The sequence below is a fragment of the Protobothrops mucrosquamatus genome, unplaced genomic scaffold (genome assembly GCF_001527695.2).
Source record: "Protobothrops mucrosquamatus isolate PMUCROS unplaced genomic scaffold, P.Mucros_1.0 scaffold494, whole genome shotgun sequence".
Classification (NCBI taxonomy): Eukaryota; Metazoa; Chordata; class Lepidosauria; order Squamata; family Viperidae; genus Protobothrops; species Protobothrops mucrosquamatus.
The window spans coordinates 166,575-186,333 of NW_015386811.1; the positions used below are offsets into that span (position 1 = coordinate 166,575).

The window sequence follows — 19,759 nt, forward strand, 5'->3', positions numbered from 1 at the left end:
GGGAGATCAGGGATCACCCTGATCTCTGGGGGTAGTTCATTCCAGAGGGTGGGAGCTCCCACAGAGAAGGCCCTCCCCCTTGGGGTCGCCAGCCGGCACTGTCTGGCCGACGGTACCCTGAGGAGACCCACTCTGTGGGAGCGTACAGGTCGATGGGGGGTAATCTGCGGCAGAAGGCGGTCTCGGAGATATCCGGGTCCGATGCCATGGAGCGCTTTAAAGATGATGGTCAGCACCTTGAAGCGCACCCGGAAGGCCACCGGCAGCCAATGCAGCTCGCACAGCAGCGGTGTTACATGGGAGCGACGAGTCTCTCCCAACACCGCCCGCGCGGCCGCATTTTGGACTAGCTGGAGCCTCCGGGTGCTCCTCAAGGGGAGCCCCATGTAGAGAGCATTGCAGTAGTCCAGGCTTTGTAAGGGGTAAATAATGTCTAACAATTAAAAAAAGATAGGAAAAATGTCTAGACTGTAGTGAAAATGGGAAAGAGGGGAGAGTGTCCATGACAGATAATTCTCCAAATAGTGTATAAATGGTTATTGGTCATGTCTAGAATTAACTGTACTATAGGTACTTAGAGAACATGTACATTATTTTTAACCAAGTAAGAAACAGAATCAAACTTGGACATAATACAGCTTTGTTGTACTTAAAACCTGTATTGTCCACCCTTGTCATCTTGTTGCAAAGAATAAACAATTAGATTCTAAACTTCCCTTTTCAAATAAAGTGCACTGTCCATGTCAGACTACAGGAGTAATACAACAGAAGAAACCCCTTTATAGTACTATTTTATTCTTTTACAGTTTTTAATTCTTATTCTTATAAACCAACTGAAGGGAATTCAGCTTTTGTCTTGGTCTCATTAAAGAAGAGAAGCTTAGGATGAAAAAGGGGCTTCATTACTGTCACTCCAATTAATATACATAGCCTTCATTATAAGGGTGGGTATTACAGCAGCCTCCTTCTTGCATATAGACCATACTCTCATCAAAGTGGGACAGAGGGACAGTGTCCTCTTCATTGATATGACGTTCGACGTCAGTTTTCAGCAAGGGACGCTGGTTATCCGGAAAGGCCATGGAGAAGAGGGCTTCAGGGTCACAAACAAACTTGTACACGTATCTCTCTCCAGCAACCTTAGGAGCAATGTTAAAGAAGGAGAAGGGTGGAAAAGAGAAAGGCTGTAAGAGATAGAAGTACAATTTTCTTTTGCAGCCATATATGGGTATCAAAAATTATTTTGTGCATCAGGAACACAGAAAATAAGATGCACAAGAAAAATGGGGCAAAAACTAGATGACAATGAATGACACTGGAAGATTAAAACTATTTTAAAGAAGTAATCACACTGAATAGGGATTTTCAAACTTTTTCAGGCTGCAGAACCTTCATTTTAAAAATATCCTAGAACTATTGATAAGAGGCAAATTCTAGTGATAGAAAAATTGGGTGAGTCTGAGTGAACTTTTTCTTTTGTTCTTAGTCTGTCATGGAACTCTACCAACATTTTGTAAAAAATAAAAAAAACCAGTAGGGTTCATGGAACACAATTTAAAAAATAATCCCAACATAAGGAATTCTTTTGAATTACATTACTGTTGTAATATGAAAAATATATTGAGCAATCCAAACCTATGACTCATTGTTAATAAGCTTCTGCTGTCCCAAATGCAGGAAAAGAAGAGGGACAAAGGAGGAGACAAGTGCCAGACAAGTGCCCACAAGATTAGACAGGCCAAGGACAGTCTTATTAGTTTCCAATATATATATATATATATATATATTGAGTCATATATATGTTCCAATTCTTTTCTTGAGCCATTGAAGAGCCATTCTTGAGCTTGAAGCAATTGAAGTTAGACTGTATCACATCAACTGATGCTGTATTAGTTGTTCCTGGCTGTTTAGGCCAAATAGGGTTGGTTTTCAGTTTTTATTTTATGATGGATGAAAAGTGTATTGGAAGCTTTGAGTATTTATACAACATCAGGCTTTTTTGATGTGGAGGGTGACTAAACTTGATCAGAAAAACATTCATCTTCAAGAAAGTAAGTTGATAATGGACTCCATCAAGATGTTATTTCCACAAGAGCTCAGAAAGGAGAGGCTATGGTCATTTGAGACAAGTATAAAAAAGCTGATGGCTTTTGAATCCCACCGTTTTTTTATTCTGCCTTCAGCAAAATGGCAGAAATGTTATCACTCTTAGTGCATTTTATTATGGCTACTTTTCACAAAGAAAGTGTAACAGGAAGTTTGCGTATCATTCAATGACAGTCTCTTTTTCATCACTATAATTTTGGGAAAAGTTCTTGGAAGAACACAACATGGTTTGTTTTTTTCATTATAAGGTCTGTTTTGCATGTCTTCTTGCAACTTCAACCAGCAGAGATATCAATCTGATGCTAACTTGATTAGCATCAACCATATATTTTCCTTTTCACAGACCCTTCAGTTTTAGAGAAAATATATTTTTTTTATCTGATAAAGCATTCTTGGAAGCTTAAAATCTGTTAATTTACAAATGTACTAATGGCCTAATGAAATACTGCTTTCATCAGATTTTGATTTTATTTTCTCCTCTGAGCAAATACCTATTCGTGTTTTGATTAATTAATTTTTACAGCGAATATTTAAAACAAATGAGTAAGGTTGGATTTAAAAAGGCAGCACAATTATGTTTTAATTAAGGAAAATAATAGATATACTGATATTGAATACACTTCTATTCTGATTCTTGGTGTAAGTACTGGATTAAGTTGAGGAAACAAACTGAAGTCTCCAGCAAGCCACTGAAATTGAATAATCTTATGCCAATCAGTGTATATCTTCATCTCAATGTAGAGACCTTCAAATATTACAGAACTACATTGTCTAGTAGCCCCAAGTAGTACAGCTAATGAATAAGGATTCTGGCCACTATTATCCGGCAACATATGAAATCTCCTAATCCCTCTCTCAGCAGTCTTAACCTTTTATTTATTGATTTATCAATTTTATAATTCAAATTTACATTAATTAATATTAAATTAAGCAAATGTATAAATTAAGCAAATTATTATGAAAATAAAGTGATAGGATAAGAATGACATGCATAGCTTCAATCATAAAAACAGCTGCAGTGTCAAAAGACAGAAAATAAATTTGAACCATTATAATTACAATTAATCATATGTGTATGTATGTGCATGTACACACAAAGAGAGAGAGAGAGAGAGATTTTTTATAATCAAGGATAGTAGTTTTCTATTTAATTTCTGAATTTTTTTAAAGAAACTACTGTACTCTGCCTCACATTTGAGTCTTGCCTCCTTAAAAGGTTTTGAAGGAAATTAAAAACATACTGTGCAAAAGGGTTGCTTTTTCCCTGACAAGAGAGTATGTGAAGGAGAAAAAAATGAACAGAGGCATTAGGAAGCCAATCTCTTAATGATGTGAAAGATTTTACAAAGTTTACCAAAACCTTAATAAAACTTTCAATTTACATCAAGGTTCAAATTGTAAGTCATAAATTTTGAAATAATGGGCTGGGGAGAAGGTTTCATAAGGAATTAAAATTTAGACATTTAATGCACTTTCTTATATTGCTCATACTGGAGAATGCAGTTTAGAAATACTTGGTTTTTTAAACCAGTTTATAAATTAACATGTAATATTTCATTGCAATACAAAAAAAAGTATAAATTTCTCACCTTTTGCATGATTCCCTTTTCATAATAATAGCGAAGTGAACGGCTAAGTTTATCATAGTTCATGGCTGGCCTGTTTTTTTGAATCCCCCAGCGACGTGCCACCTGTCACCAAGAGAGATTTGAACCCATCTGTTACATTTTATAAAATTTGTTTTATAAATTTGATAAAACTGGCCTTTAACTGATCCCTCTTTAACTCTGCATTGGAAGGTACAGAAGCAATGGTGCATTTCCTGTCATGTAATGTAGTAATATTATATTGCATTGTGTTATGCAGCATTATATATTAGTATAAAACCTCTATTTTATGAGTAACACTACCTCACAATAGGGTTTCAGATGCAATTCAGGGTAGGTCATCAACAAAGCCCTATGTGGCATAGGTGATGTATAAAACTGCATGTCAACTGTTATCTATACTTGCCACACCAGATCTAGCAAGGAGGACATGCTACAGGTTCTTTTCATTAAAAGCCTTGCTGTTCTCCGAGTCATTTGGACTGGATGGTTAAGTGAGCTTGTGCCAACTAATGTTGTCTTTTTGAGCTTTTTGATTCTGATAAATCAGAATCAGAATCAATCTTTATTATGGTCACAGACTAGTACAAAAACATTAAAATAAATACATTCTCTAAAAAATATTAGAAAATAATTAAACAAAGTAGTAATATGAATAAAGATCTTTAGTTCTTTAAGTGTTTTTCCCCCTTATTATCATTGCAACAGCACAAATCTTTGCTACTACATGAGTGGTGGCTAAATTTGAATCCTGAAGGAGATGGTTCACGTAGAAATTATCTGATCTCCCTAGAAATCTCTCTAATAGAGGGAGAACGCACATTGATCTAATGTCCCTGTCGAATCTGCAGCACAATAGGACATGAGCTGGCTGTGTAATTGTAGATTTGGGCATTTAGTTGATTTAGTAAATTGTTTTTAACCCTTGTGGCCTTTCAAAGTCACTTTTTTGTCTGAGAGAGAGAGAGATGGCCATATAAATTTATGTTTGAATATCATGAATTGTTCAAACAAACTAAATCACAATAAATAATATGCAAATAAATGCAGTTTTTCAAAATGTAGACATCATATAAACATATAATTGAAAAGAAAAACTGATGAAAACAAAAATGAAATTAAAAAATTAGCTATATTTTTCAAAGAAAAATGTTTGCTAAGTATTTTTTTAAAAATTAACAAAAGTTTTTCTAATGCACTGTATATTGATGTTATGTTGGGATGCAACTGAATCAAGATCAGCATATTTCTGGGATGTCCTATTTAGATGGACAATTTGGCAATCTCCTGGAGAACAAAGCTTAGAGAACAAACCACAGTCAAAATCTAAAACCCAAGCTATAAACATTCCCTATTATTTCAAAGCTAAATACTCTTCCTAATTACATAATTTCATTCCTTCATATTCTCTTTTGCCTAGTAGTAGGCATTCGGGCTCACAGAAACTGATCAGTTTTCACTGTTTATCTATTTTGGTTTCCATTAAGTATCTTTTCATCATTTTCCCAAACTTAACTTCAGATCATACTATTCAGAATCATAATTTTAAAGCTTCTTCCAAACACACCGATACTCATCTGAAGTTCAAGCAGCAACTCTAGCCCTTTCTAGAATTCTTCTATTCTCTCTTTTGGGATAAAAGTAGATTTTAAGTAAAATAGTTTTTCTGTGTCTGTGTGGAGATTTGGGATTTTATCCTTTCAATATGATAGAATCTGAAAATCCACACATGGGATATGAAAGGGTTTATGTTTTATGATCTCTGAAGGTTCGAAGAATCACAGATCACATGAAAATGGATATAAAGACAGAAAGGGAGGCTAAAAGAGAATGTACATAGGCCCAATTCAGATAGTAAGAGCTGTGGTAGAATTAGATTCTTTAGAAAGTAAATTTCAAGACAATAACATGCTTAAAATTGTGTGAATGAAATCTTAGGTAAGGTGTTGGGTATAAATGTGTACAAAGGGAATGGTTATTTATTGGATTTATATTCTACTTTTCTTCCAATAGCTCAATGTGAGGTACACAGTGATCTCTCTTCCTTTGTTATAATCAATCTTAATGCTGTTGGGCTGAGAATGGGCAGCAACATGCGAATCAAGTCCAATGCAGTCAATTCTTGCAAGCTCTGTACACATGTACAGAATCATAAATATTTAAGGGCTTTGAAGGGTCATTATGCATAAGACCATATTACTTTTGAGTTTTATGAAGAAAATACAGAAAGAAAGAAGAAAAAGTACTGAAGCAATGTTTTAAAGTACAAAGATACAATACAAGATCTACTCACCTCTTCTGGTTCAATCAGCTTGAACTCCATACCTCGACCAGTCCAAGCAATGAAATGAGAGTTTGATGGATCATCGAGAAGAGCTACCAAAAACTGCCACAGCTGAAGGGAACCACGTCGCTGGTATGTTGGTCCCTCACGATACATTCCTGGCTCCTGCTTGATATCACCTATTCAAAAGAAAATGTGGATTACTTTATTTCAGTTCATTGGAGTAAATTTAATACCAACAAAGAAAAAAGAAGAAATGCTATTGTAGCAAGAGAGAAGAGAGAAGGGAATGATATACAGGATACTATTAGTGACTTTGAGACAATGTAGTGCACTATAATTCTTCAGAAAATAGCTAGTTACAAATTTATTAAAATACAATGTTACTTACTTATTCCAGAGTCAGTTCATACAGTATGAAAGTGGTTATCAAATGCTATGCAAGATCCAGCTTTGGAAACAGTGATATCTGAAGGACTGTATGCAATACATGATACAATCTCTCCTTAGATACAAACAGAGTATATATCTTTTGCTCTTGCTTTCAAATTCTAATATGAAAAAATTTAACAGTATTTGAATAAGATTTAATAGGATTTTATTCTATAGATATTCAAATTTTATGGATCAGTCAGTTCCTTTTTGGTATATTAGACATGCTTATAATGTAAATTCATATTTCACATGGCTTGGCTATGCATTCATAATTCTTCTGAAAAGTACTATCAGTTGAGAAAGTATACATATGTACATTAAAACTTAAAAATAATTTAACATGTTATATTTTTCCCACCAGAACAAATAAAATGCCAAACACATTATTTTTAAAATAATATTACTGAATAAAAATATAATTATCAGCTAAACATTCATAAATGAAATTGTTATTTTTGTTCACCCTATGAGTACAATTATTTTTAAATGCAGAATTTCTCATACTGATGAATGATTTTTTTTAAAAAAAACTGCATCATATAACAATTCAATTAGTTCTGCATTTAATTTAGTTTGTTAATAGTAGATTCCTCACCACCATACAGATGAAAAGTTTAGACAACTTTTATTTCATTATCTATGAAAATTGAATGAGTCAATGTTATTAAATAAGCCTCTGAATAAATTTAAGGCTAAGCCCTCTGAATTTAAGGCTGAAAATTGGATTATTAAGTATATAATACTGCTTCCAGGAACATCTTTTGAAGGAAAGGGGAAAGTGAAGATAGTGGTTTGATCAAAACAGTATCAAGTGTTTACTTGCGTCACATGCAAAACACATATGAAAGAAGTGCTTCAATCACTTCTTACAGCTTACAGCTGAAGAATGTTTACTGAATATACTTTAAAAAATTGCAAAGCTAGAAAGAACCATTACAATTCCTATGTTTCCTTTTTTTTGGCTATCATAACTATCCCTCTAGTTTTTTAAAGTTTCTATATTAGTATGGATACAAGCATCAATTCCACACATAAATCACTTAGTTGTCTGTTTTGCAAAGCAGCTTTCCCCAGTGCTGAAGAGAAACACAATGAAATACCCATTCACATTCCTTTGGCTACAAAAAACATTTGTAATTTCCCTTCAGAATACATGCTGGGTTTGATATTTGATAATGAGAGGAATATGCTTTGCTTCATTCGACATGTGATGTTAGTTAGCTATCTTAAAAATTATTTTAAAGACAGTTTGTGGTATTATATACTCTACTCTTTGGGCATCAGTTTCAAGAAATACAAGAGATTATAACAATCAACAAAACTGTTGATACACATAGAAAACCAGATGTACTTGTGAACTATAATTCATCTCTTTAGGGACAGAAAAATAAGATAAGAGGTTGGATTATTAGTAAACCCAGAGTAGCTGCTTTCTGTTCTGCTTGTTAATTATGAGATCAGTTTTCAAAAAATCTCTAATAACAGGTTTTATGTCATTATCAATGCATTTGAAGTCTACCTATGACTCCTTGGAATAATTAGAAGTAAATAGATTGCCCTGGTTCTGAATTTAGAATTTTTGCTTTCAAGACAGAGCAATATGATTGCAAAATATATTTTGATTTCTAAAAGCAAAGGTCAACCAAACAAATAACAAATTATATATTTATCTCTCTTTTCTTTGTTCTCTTTTGATTTCATTACTTAGAACTCCAAGAAAAGAAAAACCAAATGTACAGGTATAGTATAGGGGGTACCTTGCTCAATAGTAGTAACTGTGAGACGGATCTCGGAGTCCTAGTGGACAATCACTTAAATATGAGCCAGCAGTGTGCTGCAGCTGCCAAAAAAGCCAACACAGTGCTAGGCTGCATTAACAGAGGGATAGAATCCCTACAGGTATAGTATAGGGGGTGGGGGGTTATTGTCATTGTGTTTACTTATGATTGTTTTTTTATGATTGAAAAAATAAATAAAATTTCTTTAAAAAAAAAAAAACAGAGGGATAGAATCAAGATCACATGAAGTATTAATACCACTTTACAATGCCTTGGTAAGGCCACACTTGGAATACTGCATCCAGTTTTGGTCACCACGATGTAAAAAAGATGCTGAGACTCTAGAAATAGTACAGAGAAGAGCAACAAAGATGATTAGGGGACTGGAGGCTAAAACATATAAGGAACGGTTGCTGGAATTGGGTATGTCTAGTTTAATGAAGAGAAGGACGAGGGAGGACATGATAGCAGTGTTCCAATATCTCAGGGGCTGCCACAAAGAAGAGGGAGTCAAGCTATTCTCCAAGGCGCCTGAAGGCAGGACGAGAAGCAACGGGTGGAAACTGATCAAGGAGAGAAGCAATTTAGAACTAAGGAGAATCTTCCTGACAGTTAGAACAATTAACCAATGGAACAACCTGCCTCCAGAAGTGAATGCTCCAACACTGAAATTTTTAAGAAGAGACTGGACAGCCATTTGTCTGAAATGGTGTAGGGTTCCTGCCTGAGCAGGGGGTTGGACTCGATGACCTCTAAGGTCCCTTCCAACTTTTTATTATTATTATTATTATTATTATTATTATTATTATTATTATTATTATTATTATTATTATTATTATTATTATTATTATTATTATTATTATCCATAAGTAAGCCTGAATAGATGAACAAATAAATGTATGCCCATAACATACCATCAAATTTCTCTGGAACAACACAAGTGTCATCATAAAATTGTCTTGGTCCTTTTTCATACATACAACCTGTAATTTAATGAAAAGCAGACACATTATTCACTTGAAACAGATTATTAAAATGCATTGTCCTTCCCAACCTGGTCTCCTTCAATGTGTTCAAAATTTCAGAGTTCTTATCTAGAAAACATGAGGAATTTTGAAAATTGGAATTCAAAACTGAAAAAATCCCAAGTAAATGCTACAGCTAAAGGTCAAGATACATATACTTTATGTGCCAGGCTGATTAGAATGTTACAGGTTAGAATATTACTTAGCAGTAGAACAATCTGCTGAGGGAATAAAATATGAATCCCCCAAATTACTATGTTGGCATATATAGATACAATTGTGGTTTTTCCAAGTCACATGAAAACATTGAAAAGCTTCACATATCAGCTGTTTCTTCACACACATGAAAATGTCTTGCCTTGAAAGGAGGCCCAAGGAATACAGTTAATTAATAGTGAGATAAAAAAATACGCTGATGGTGATAGCATAGCTCTAGTTTATTTTATTTATTTTATAGTTACTAGTAGTACAAAGTATTGTCAAGTCAAGGATTAGAATTATCCATTCTCCCTTTTCCTAAATTTAATCTTACAAGCTTTATTTTGTTATTTAGAAGCAAAGAATAGTGATTTCAAATAAATTCTGGTCAAGGAAAGAAGTTATTATAATAGATAAATTAGTTCTCTAAAACATTTAGAAACTATTTAAGTCACAATTAATTCACAATTAAATGAATTTATGAGGAGTTAAAACAAGTGTGAACAATTTTTTTCTTGTCATGAATTTTATTGACTAGCCTTGTTAGCATCACTGTTGCTAGATTTATAAAAATCTAGTGTTTTATAAAAACACTTTTTCCCTTTTCTATGTTCTTTACTTTTATAAAAGTATACAGTATCTATCATGAAGTACAACATAGGTAACTAGGCAATGCACAATATGTTCAAAATAAACCCGAAGAATAAATTGTAGATTGCCATGCTACTTTCTGTCTTAAAGATTTCAATTTCTACTGTAGTAACTAGAATTGTCCCATAAACTAGTTAGAATATGCTTGATGAAAGATGAAGTAAAGAATTAAAACCACCAAAACACTGGCATGTCTTCCAGAGCTTACATTGTCTATTTAGAAAAACAAATAAGTGTCTCTCTAAGAAAGCTTGTGTTTCAGGAACAGGCACCACAGTTTTACAATATTTTTCTAATTCTGTCCATTTTTAGCATATTTTTCTAAGCTAAAATCTTTCTTTTAGACAAGAAGAAAGCAAAGTTCATGCATACATACAAGGGCATATACAGAGAGACTTAACTTCTGTTCTGTTTGGGTGAGTGAGGAAGCCTTCTTGCCTCATGTAAATGGAATGGCAACTAGGCACTTCTGAAATGAGAAGGCAATATTAGTCAGAGGATTGTTTGATTGAGATTGTGCACATGACAAACACGAAAATAATGTTGCCAGACAGATTTGAACAGAATTGTTAAGGTATCGCTAGAGCTTGGTTCCATTTAGAATCTATATCCTAGTAAAGCTCCTGTGTATTTAACCCTTAACTGGGCAAATTTGTGCATCATGGGGGACGATGTATCTCAAATGAATTAACTTGCAGAATGCTGGGATCCATTACTCATAAGGGAAGAAGGTTTTAGAAAGTTTTTGCCATTTCAGTGCTACTGTACTGCTGCTGTTCAGCACCACCGCCACACTGCCATACTCAAGTGATCTTCATTTACAACTTTCCTAAGACTGTCCCACAAATCATTCAGGAAAAATGGGAAGATTGCATAGGTGGGAGACAGATGAGTGATTTGGATTTGCATTGTGTTTAGATAAAGAAATATATTTGAAAGGATGGCTCAACAGGTCATTGGTTATCTAGTTACAACCAAATTCTAAAATTCAAATCATTCCATGTTTTCTTAGGTTTCCAGTCATTTAGATATCCTGATACTTTATCAACTGATTTTGAGGATAGTATTTTGATGGAAAGAAAGCATATTCACTACAAAAGTCTACAAATATTTAATTTTTCCAATTGAACCATTTGCAAGCATTTTTACTGATATTAAAACCAATCATCTAATATAATCAGCCACTCCATCAAACCTCAATGAAACATCAGACTTATGTGTAAGTTTGCATTATTTTATTCTGATGTTCAATCAATATAACCAGAATACATAATGGAGTTCTCAAACACATTTAATACTCTGAGTATTATTGCATTGGGAAAGTTAGGTTAAAACTTGATAAATACAGTTTTGAACTTTTGTTCAAACACCAAGCATTTTCCTTGTATTTGTTTGCTCTAATAGAAGTGGAGATAAGGAAAAACTATGTCTACCTTGCCAAGGTTTTTCCACACCCTCTTCTTTCTTGGAGCTTTTTATTGCTGTTGTTTGGTGATTTAAATGTGAAATAGGTAATTGGTAGTGGAAGTGATATTCATATCAGTTGTTCATGTACTAATTGATTGTTCATGTACTAACATTAAATCCATTTTATTCTTCATAAAAACAAACAAAAAAACCAGAAGTGATACGATCAGTAGCTTCTCATCAAAATATCAGAGACATTATAGTAAAATTAATACAATTGCCATATATTTATTATTTATTTATAAAATTTATATAGTTTCCCCATTTAACATATAATGTGGACGTTGGGAATTTACACTTCGAAGCCAGATGCCTTCCTATTATTTAATTTCAGCTAGTCCCCAAATATTCCAAGAAATTTGGAATATAAGATTTATTTTTAAGTTAACTCAAGATTGCAGTTTGTCTCCCTATTGACATAACTTTTAATTATCTACTTATTAGATTTTTATCAAATAAATCTTTAATTATTTTATAAGTAATTCAAGGCAGAGAACACACTTAATGATCCTTTCTCCTATTTTCCTGACAACAACCCTATGAAATGGATTGGGCTAAGAGAGAAAATGATGCCCAAAGTCAGCCAGCTAGTTTTCATGCCTAAGGCAGGATTAGAACTCACAGTCTCCTGATTTCTAGGCCAGCAGTTTCAATATATATTTTGTGCACAATACTTGCAGCTTTTCTGAAGTATATGAATTTTATTCTTAAGTTTCAATTTCATAGCAAACTCTTCACATGTATTATTCTAGAATTTTAATCTTAACATTCTGACAAGTAAAATGTAGTTTGCTATACTATCACATTTTTTCTTAAATTAACTCTGAAGAATTAAAAAACAACAATAAATAGCAAAAGGACCAAAAGTAATTTACTCAGTGTGGTGTGCAGTCCTTTTCCAAAATGCAATCCCCAATTTCACTGCTCACTGACTAGTGATACGTATCAAGGAGTTAGAGGGAAAAGAAAATGAGATTTTACATCAAATTCACTAAGTGAGTGTAGCCACTGATAAGAATAAGAGCATCTATCCGTTTCCTTATTCCACATATCTTTATTCTTTTTTTACTATGAACTATATCTGTTACATTAGACTTGCGATACTTAAAAGATTTTTTTAAAATTAGTTAAAAATACTAATGGTGCAATACTAAATGCAATCAGTCCTCCCATTAACAACAGCAATTCTTTCTTCCATCCCTGTAACATTTAAGCAAACTTACCTGTGTTATGATAGCTTTTGGGGTTGTGTTTCCCACCTCAAACTTCAAACTAATAGTAGATACTACTAGAAGAATGGAACATGTAACTTCATATCAACATTAACAGCATAATATAGAATGTTTGCTCTTGCTATAATCTCATATTACTCAAGAATTTGTAGCTTTGCATGTAGCACAAGATTAGTTGCATTATAAAATATGTAAGCAGGATAATGGAGAGAAGTGTTAAAGCACCAGAGTGCCTTCCCCACCTCTATTTGTCAAGTCAGATCCTGATTCCATATCCTGGTATGCAATCCATATTTTTACCAGAAGGTGTTAAGCATCACAGTATGGCCAAGAAAAAAGAAAGAAAGGGGCAGAATAATCATACTGAGATTTTTTAAAAAAACCTATAGAATAAATTGTACTATGTATCACTGAATCAAGACTTCATAGAAGCTCTAATCACTGTTTCTGTCTTGGATCCATTTGTTTCTTGAATGGAAATGACCATGTGTTAAATCTCTGTAGTGTGAAGGCTTTGTAAGGCACCAAGAACATATAATATATAGAGTTTTTGATCATATCTGCACATCTTTAGCAATACCTTTGATATAAAAAAGTATCTAAATGCACAGGGTACATCTCCATTCTCCTCCCCTTTTCAATGTCTTCTTTTTGAAAGCACAGTCTGTACAGGTGGTCCTCAACTTATGACCATTCCTTTAGTAATCATTTGAAATTGTGATGGAATTGAAAAAAGCGAGCTATGCCCTTTTTTATACTTACTACCATTGCAGCATTTCCACAATCATGTGATTCAAAATGACCACTGGGGTGCATTTACAACAGCATCCCAGGGTGACATCATCTCCATTTGCAATCTTCCTATACAGCTTCCGATACCAAAGTCAATGGGAAAGCCAAATTCACTTAATGACAGTGTCAAAAAAGGTCACAAAGCAGAGCATGACTGTCTCATTTAGTGACAGAAGTTCAGATCCCAGTTGTGATCATGTTGAAAACTACCTGCATGGGCAACGAGCAATCTGATTATTGATGATGGAACCTGTAGTCCAAATGTTTCAATTTTTAATATTGCAATTGACAGGTTAGCAGTCTTCATGCTATCCATCACTTTGCATTTAACATAGTCATATGATTAAACACTACACTAAGATTTGAAAAGAAGACTCTCCTGTTTTGATGTTTTTTTTTCCAAAGACCTAAAGCCTTATGATTCTAAAAGTGCTGTTGGTTAATTTATGACTATCAGAATGGGTCAAGCTCTAATCAAATTTTAGAAACATTTCCAAAGTGATTATTCAATCAAATGACTATCATGGTTAATTAGGAGCCATAAACATTGCTCTGAAGTTCATCAAAGTAATGACTTAACCAGAAAAAAATACTGCCAATTAAATTCCATGCTGCTTTCATTTCTAGCTTATCTAATAAAAAGGCCAACAAATGAAATTTAACATTGCAGTTTTAAATTGTGCTAAATGTTTGACTAATACTTAGCAATAATTTAACTAGCAAACTTGCACTGGTAGACAATGATTAAAAAACTGTGCCACTGTGTATATTTTGAAAGTTGATGGCCTTTTTGAAAGAAAGAGGAAGAATAAAAAGAGCAGATTTGATAATAACACTTGAAACAAAGCAGATGGGTCAGAACTGTTGCATCCAAAGTTAATACTATAGAACAGCTCAGTGTTTTTCAACTTTATCAACTTCAAGATGTGTGGACTACAATTCCCAGAATTCCTCAGCCAGCATGCAGACTGAGGAATTCTGGGTATTGATGTCCATACATCTTAATGTTGGTAAGGTGAGGAAACACCAAGCTATAGCACATGTAAGTAGTTCCAAGTTTATTATCATATTTCTCTACATATAATGAAAAACACTCCCTAAAACTGAAAAGTTGATGCTAGCATTAGCAAGTATATCTGAGTATTCATGGTATGCTGTTTCCTCACTTCATATAGATGAAAAAACAACAAAACAAACTATAAACAGAAACAGCATTCATATACATTCATATACAACAAGAACCACAAATAATATTCATTAATAAAATAGTGTTTTTTCCTTAAAACAAACAAACAAAATCAATCACAGTACTTTAAAATAAGCATTCCAGCATCATTATCAATGCAGTTTCCGCAAAGTTTTATGGGACATGAGGAAGGGAGTAGCCAAAGGTCCAATAAGGAGAAAACATGGACAAACAGAAATAATCCCAACCCTGACTGAATCTTGCTCTTAACCATCAATCCCTTTGTTTCAATCCAGCTATGATTGAAACATTATTAAATTAATGGGCAGATACACTTGCAGTGATTAATTTGCATTCTCAGAAGTGGAAGGAAGACTTTGTTTATGTAACAAAGTTTAAGTTAAACTTAAAGTTTTACTTTAACAAATTTCCTTTGTTAAAGTAAATTAAAGTAAATTCAAATATATCCAACTACATTGCAGTGGAAGTCCTTCTTTTCAATTAGGATTACTCAACCTCACCAACTTTAGAATGTGTGAACTTCAACTGGAGGCTGAGGAATTCTAGCAGTTGAACTCCAGTATCTTAAAATAATTACAATCTCCCAGTATTACAAAGCATGTATGCAATACTGCCTTCCAGTATTGCAAAGCCTTTTTCAGCCAGAGTTTTATAAGCTTTGAATGAAGTGGTAATATATTTTCCCAAATATGACTTTTGTTCATATCTGCAATGTGTTCTCTTTTTTCCTTAATGATGAGGTCCAGAACATTTATACAGTGTGGATTCACTGTAGAAGGAATCGTCTCCAAGTATAAGGATCATCTCCAACTATAGGACTAGAGCACCAAAAAATGAGGCAGCAAATGTATAGGTATGTTTACATACCAGAGAAACAGCCAATAGTGAACAAGGTAGGCTGGAAGAAGAATATAAGAAGTCTCCATCCTAACTCTATACCCTTCCAAAAAATCAGGTGATCTGCTAGTTCTCTTCTCTGTATCAAACACAGAACTTCAGATATTTGCTCCTTCTTTGCAAGCAGGCATTCTTTGAAGATTTGTTTACAGGGTTGCTGAAAATAACAATGACCTTAATGATACTCTTAGCTTGACAACTATGTTGTGCTGCTTAGTTTAAAGCATAAATTGTTACATTAGATGCCCCAGATCAAAGAAAACTACATATAGTACACAGGTCCCTTTAAGTAGAGTTGAACCACAGCAATCTTCTCAAGCCACGTATTCTGAGAGCATAACAATCTTGCAGTTATTTACAGAACATATGTAAAATGAGATGCAGCATATAGTTCCAATAGATGCACAGCTGTATAAAGGAAATTGCCTGATTGCAAGATGTAGTAAGTAATTCCGATGTTAATATTTATTGTTAGGATTTCAGACTATACTAAATTGTCTCTCCCCTTAATGGTATTAGGACAAAAGAATTGCTTCCACTGTTGTAATGCAAACAAAGGTCTTTCCAGGTTTTATTTACTGACAAGCTTAATATACCACTCAAATATGTCAAGATCAGCATGATGACAGCATGTTCTTAATCCTCAGAATTGGATCAGATAAGTGCCACAACAATTTCACCACAGCTTTTTCTCTGACCAGTTTTATGAAAATGGTTCTAATCTGCAATATTAAAATAAAGCTTTACCTTATCTGGTGCACCATTTGAGCTATGCTGAAAAAAATATGATTTAGATCAGTGACTATCTTGATAGAAGCATTTTTTTAAAAAAGGAATATCCATATGATGTATTTATAATCTATAAAGTTAATTGACTCTTGTTAAATCTGTTTCCTGGAAAAGTAGTTTGGCAGCTGTTGCAGAAATCCTGTTGTTTTCTCTATTGTTTTACGGTGTGTTTGCTTTGCCCATTGTATAAGAAGCAGAAAAGCAGATATAATAATGTCCATTAGTTTTTGAAAGTGAGTAGTAGCTCTTAATTCTATAGGAAATCTACATGTTTCAGAACAATTTCAAGAACTGTAGAAAGAGGTCTAAAGATATGGGGCATTCTTTAGGAACTTGGGCAAAAAGTCCAGAATTTAAGAATATAAAAAACAATGTAGAAAAATATAATTACATTGTAAAGCTAGGTAGAAAATCCTCCACAAAACAATCTATATTTCATTTCCAATTAAAATAAAAATAACTAGACAACCTTAGACAACCATCGTTGATACTTGAAGGTATTTTCCAGCCAAAATTCTGTCAAGTAATCTCCCTATTTCATTCATGGAATTTTAGTGGAACAAACTTAAATATAATTATCCTTCACTTCTTCCCCTTTAAAAATATTTGTCAATGTAAAGTATTTGTAAACTTTTTTTCCTATATTTGAACAGGGAGAGCAGGACCATATTAAAACAGGATGCAAAAACAAAAGAAAAATAAATGGTCTTTGTAAAATTACATTAAAAATTAAAATTCAGCATAACAGAAACATCACTTTATAGCAGATACAAAATACAAAATCCAGGCATCTTAGGGGAAAAAAAACGTAAACCCAACCTCTCATCTGGCAACAACCTTTAAATTCTAATCTAATTTGTCCACAGTCATTCCAAAAGAAACTAAAACACACGCAAATAAAACCTACAGTTTTCCTCCCTGAAGTACACCAGATTGCTTTCTATAGCAAACTGCTGGTTTATTCTGGCATTGTCATGACATCCGGTTTTCAGAAAACACATCAGGCAAGAACCAGCCTCCTTTAACAAATGGTTATTTGTTACAGAGGGTTGCAGAATCAAAAAGACAAGTGTGTTTGTAATGCAAAAAAAAGCTCCAAAGTGCCTATTTTTATGTATTTATTTCAATCACATGGCATTAGTTTTAAGTGATGTGTAGACTAGCTTGCTTTTTTATAAAGAAGTGCACATAAATGAGTGCACACACATACCATTTTTCACTCTCTTTTGTGATCTTTGGCTGGAAATAAACACCAACAGCTGTGCTTTAGCCTCTTTCTCCACCCTGTTCTCTGTCTATAAAAAATTAAGTTCTGCAAACACTGCTGGGCTATAGTGACATATTTGAATGGAATTCAGACCAACCAGTTCCTGTTTATGTTTCTGATTGGCTCATGTAGCCTTTTCATTCACTATACATTAGAAACATGCCAAGGCCACATAAATGGTGTCAAGTTACACACTGAGGAGGCCAGCACACATTAATCATTGTTTCAAGTCAACAGGCAGGAGTAGCAGCTGATGGAACACTACACCCTTCAGCTTTATATAAATGGACATTCCAGTGTATTTCTCCCATCACTCTCCCCCGCCCCTTTCCCCCTTCAGCATCCATTTTATGAATGAAACTCCAGGCTCCATTCATATAAAAGCTTTGCTTACTGGGTATAGTCTCTAGGGATCAGTCAGACTTGGGTAAGGCTGATGCGATTGGTTTAAGACAATCTTCAGCCTTCCATTACTGATTGAAAATTCAGCTGATGTCCATTTGACCTACATTAATGTACAAAGAGTAAATCCAGACTGTATTCTCAATTCTCAAATCAAATCATTAGCCAATGCCACTTACTGTAACTGTAGATTCAGAGGATATTTTATGTATTCCTTTGGGGAAGAGAGAGAAGAAATAAAACCAACAAAAGACAATCTTTTGGAGCTATTGCTGCTGTGATGTGATGTATGAAATTATAATTATATAAAAAAGTAGTTTTGACAACACTCGTTTCATTTTTTTATATACAGATGGAGGAATGAAAAAGATTGGAGGATATAGGTAGAAAATATTCTTTCAAAGGCGGGAAAATAATACATTCTTATGATATAGTACTCATTCCAGACTGCATTCACTAGATACAAAAGCAAAAGCAAAAATCTGTCCTTATACATTGGGCTGATCTAGATCAAGATGCCTAATATAAGAAGAAAAACAACCCTATATCATCAATACAGAAAGCTAAGGATGCCCCAGGGATCCTTATATTACTTCCTCTTAGGTATTGTAGGATTAAATGGCCTGCCAATTTAAAACTTGAGGCAAAACTTTATAGAATCCTACAAACAATTCTTTCAAAATCATTTTATATTGATTTAATCAAATACAAGATGTCTAAGACACCATACCCACTTTTGTTTTTCCTTCATTCAAAAATATTTGTAGATCTGCTTCCACCTTATGAGTGTTTTCTTTCCATTTGTTGAAAAGAAAAAAATACCTAGATTTTTAAAATCACTTCCCAATAATGTGACTTTCAGCATCAGATCAGATGTCAAATTCCTTTCAAGAAAGAATAAATATTGGGATACTAGAACCAAACTTATAACACCACTTCTATGCAAGGGAACTATCACTGTTGTACAAGAACGGACAACTTGAAATACTAGGTTCCTCTTCAATGTGAACTCCACAAATTGTCAAATCATAATCTATAATTCAACAGAAGGGAAAATATTAAAAAGATGGAGACTAGATTTTGTAACAATATTTTATGTATTTAAATCACCCTCTTCTAGGACCAATGTGACTTATGCCAGTAAGATTTTTCAAGTAATGGTCTTCTTGTCCTAAGGCTTTCAAAAGAAAGTGGTAAGGCAGTGTGAGTTTGACAAAGCTCTCCAGGTAGAAAAGGGCAGATTAGCCAACTGTACCTGGCAGCTTACTGTATGAATAGACCTTTCATGTCAGGAAACTATTCAGTATACTTGTGCATCACACCACAGAACTTTCTCTTTAGCTCCTGTAATATCTCACCCCCTGTATTACTTAAGGGAAAATATAATAACAATTCCTCTAAATTCTGCTCTGGAAATACATATTCCATTCTTATACTCTCATCTGCCAAAATAATTCCCTTCTGCCATCTTATTTGTTTGTTGTCATCAGACCAAGAGCCTAAAACCACCAGGAGAGGCTCAAAATTTTTTCAGCTGCCCTTGCCCTAAAGAGGAAAATATTGTCTTAATTTTATGATTCTATTAAAGTACAATTTTATTTTGTCTTTTCAGTTTTATCTTC

General features: G+C 33.8%; 1 protein-coding gene across 1 annotated transcript in view; it reads right to left on the reverse strand.

Moving 5' to 3' along the window:
* Positions 1 to 795: 795 nt before the first annotated feature.
* Positions 796 to 19,759, reverse strand: part of ETV1 (ETS variant 1) — a 39,859-nt gene continuing 20,895 nt past the window's right edge. The window contains exons 6-10 of the mRNA XM_015816774.1: positions 10,487 to 10,553; positions 9,125 to 9,195; positions 6,007 to 6,176; positions 3,696 to 3,797; positions 796 to 1,139 (exon numbers count right to left, since the gene is read on the reverse strand). Coding sequence (XP_015672260.1) covers positions 918 to 1,139; positions 3,696 to 3,797; positions 6,007 to 6,176; positions 9,125 to 9,195; positions 10,487 to 10,553 — 632 coding nt within the window. The 3' untranslated portion in view covers positions 796 to 917. The remainder of the gene's footprint in view (positions 1,140 to 3,695; positions 3,798 to 6,006; positions 6,177 to 9,124; positions 9,196 to 10,486; positions 10,554 to 19,759) is intronic.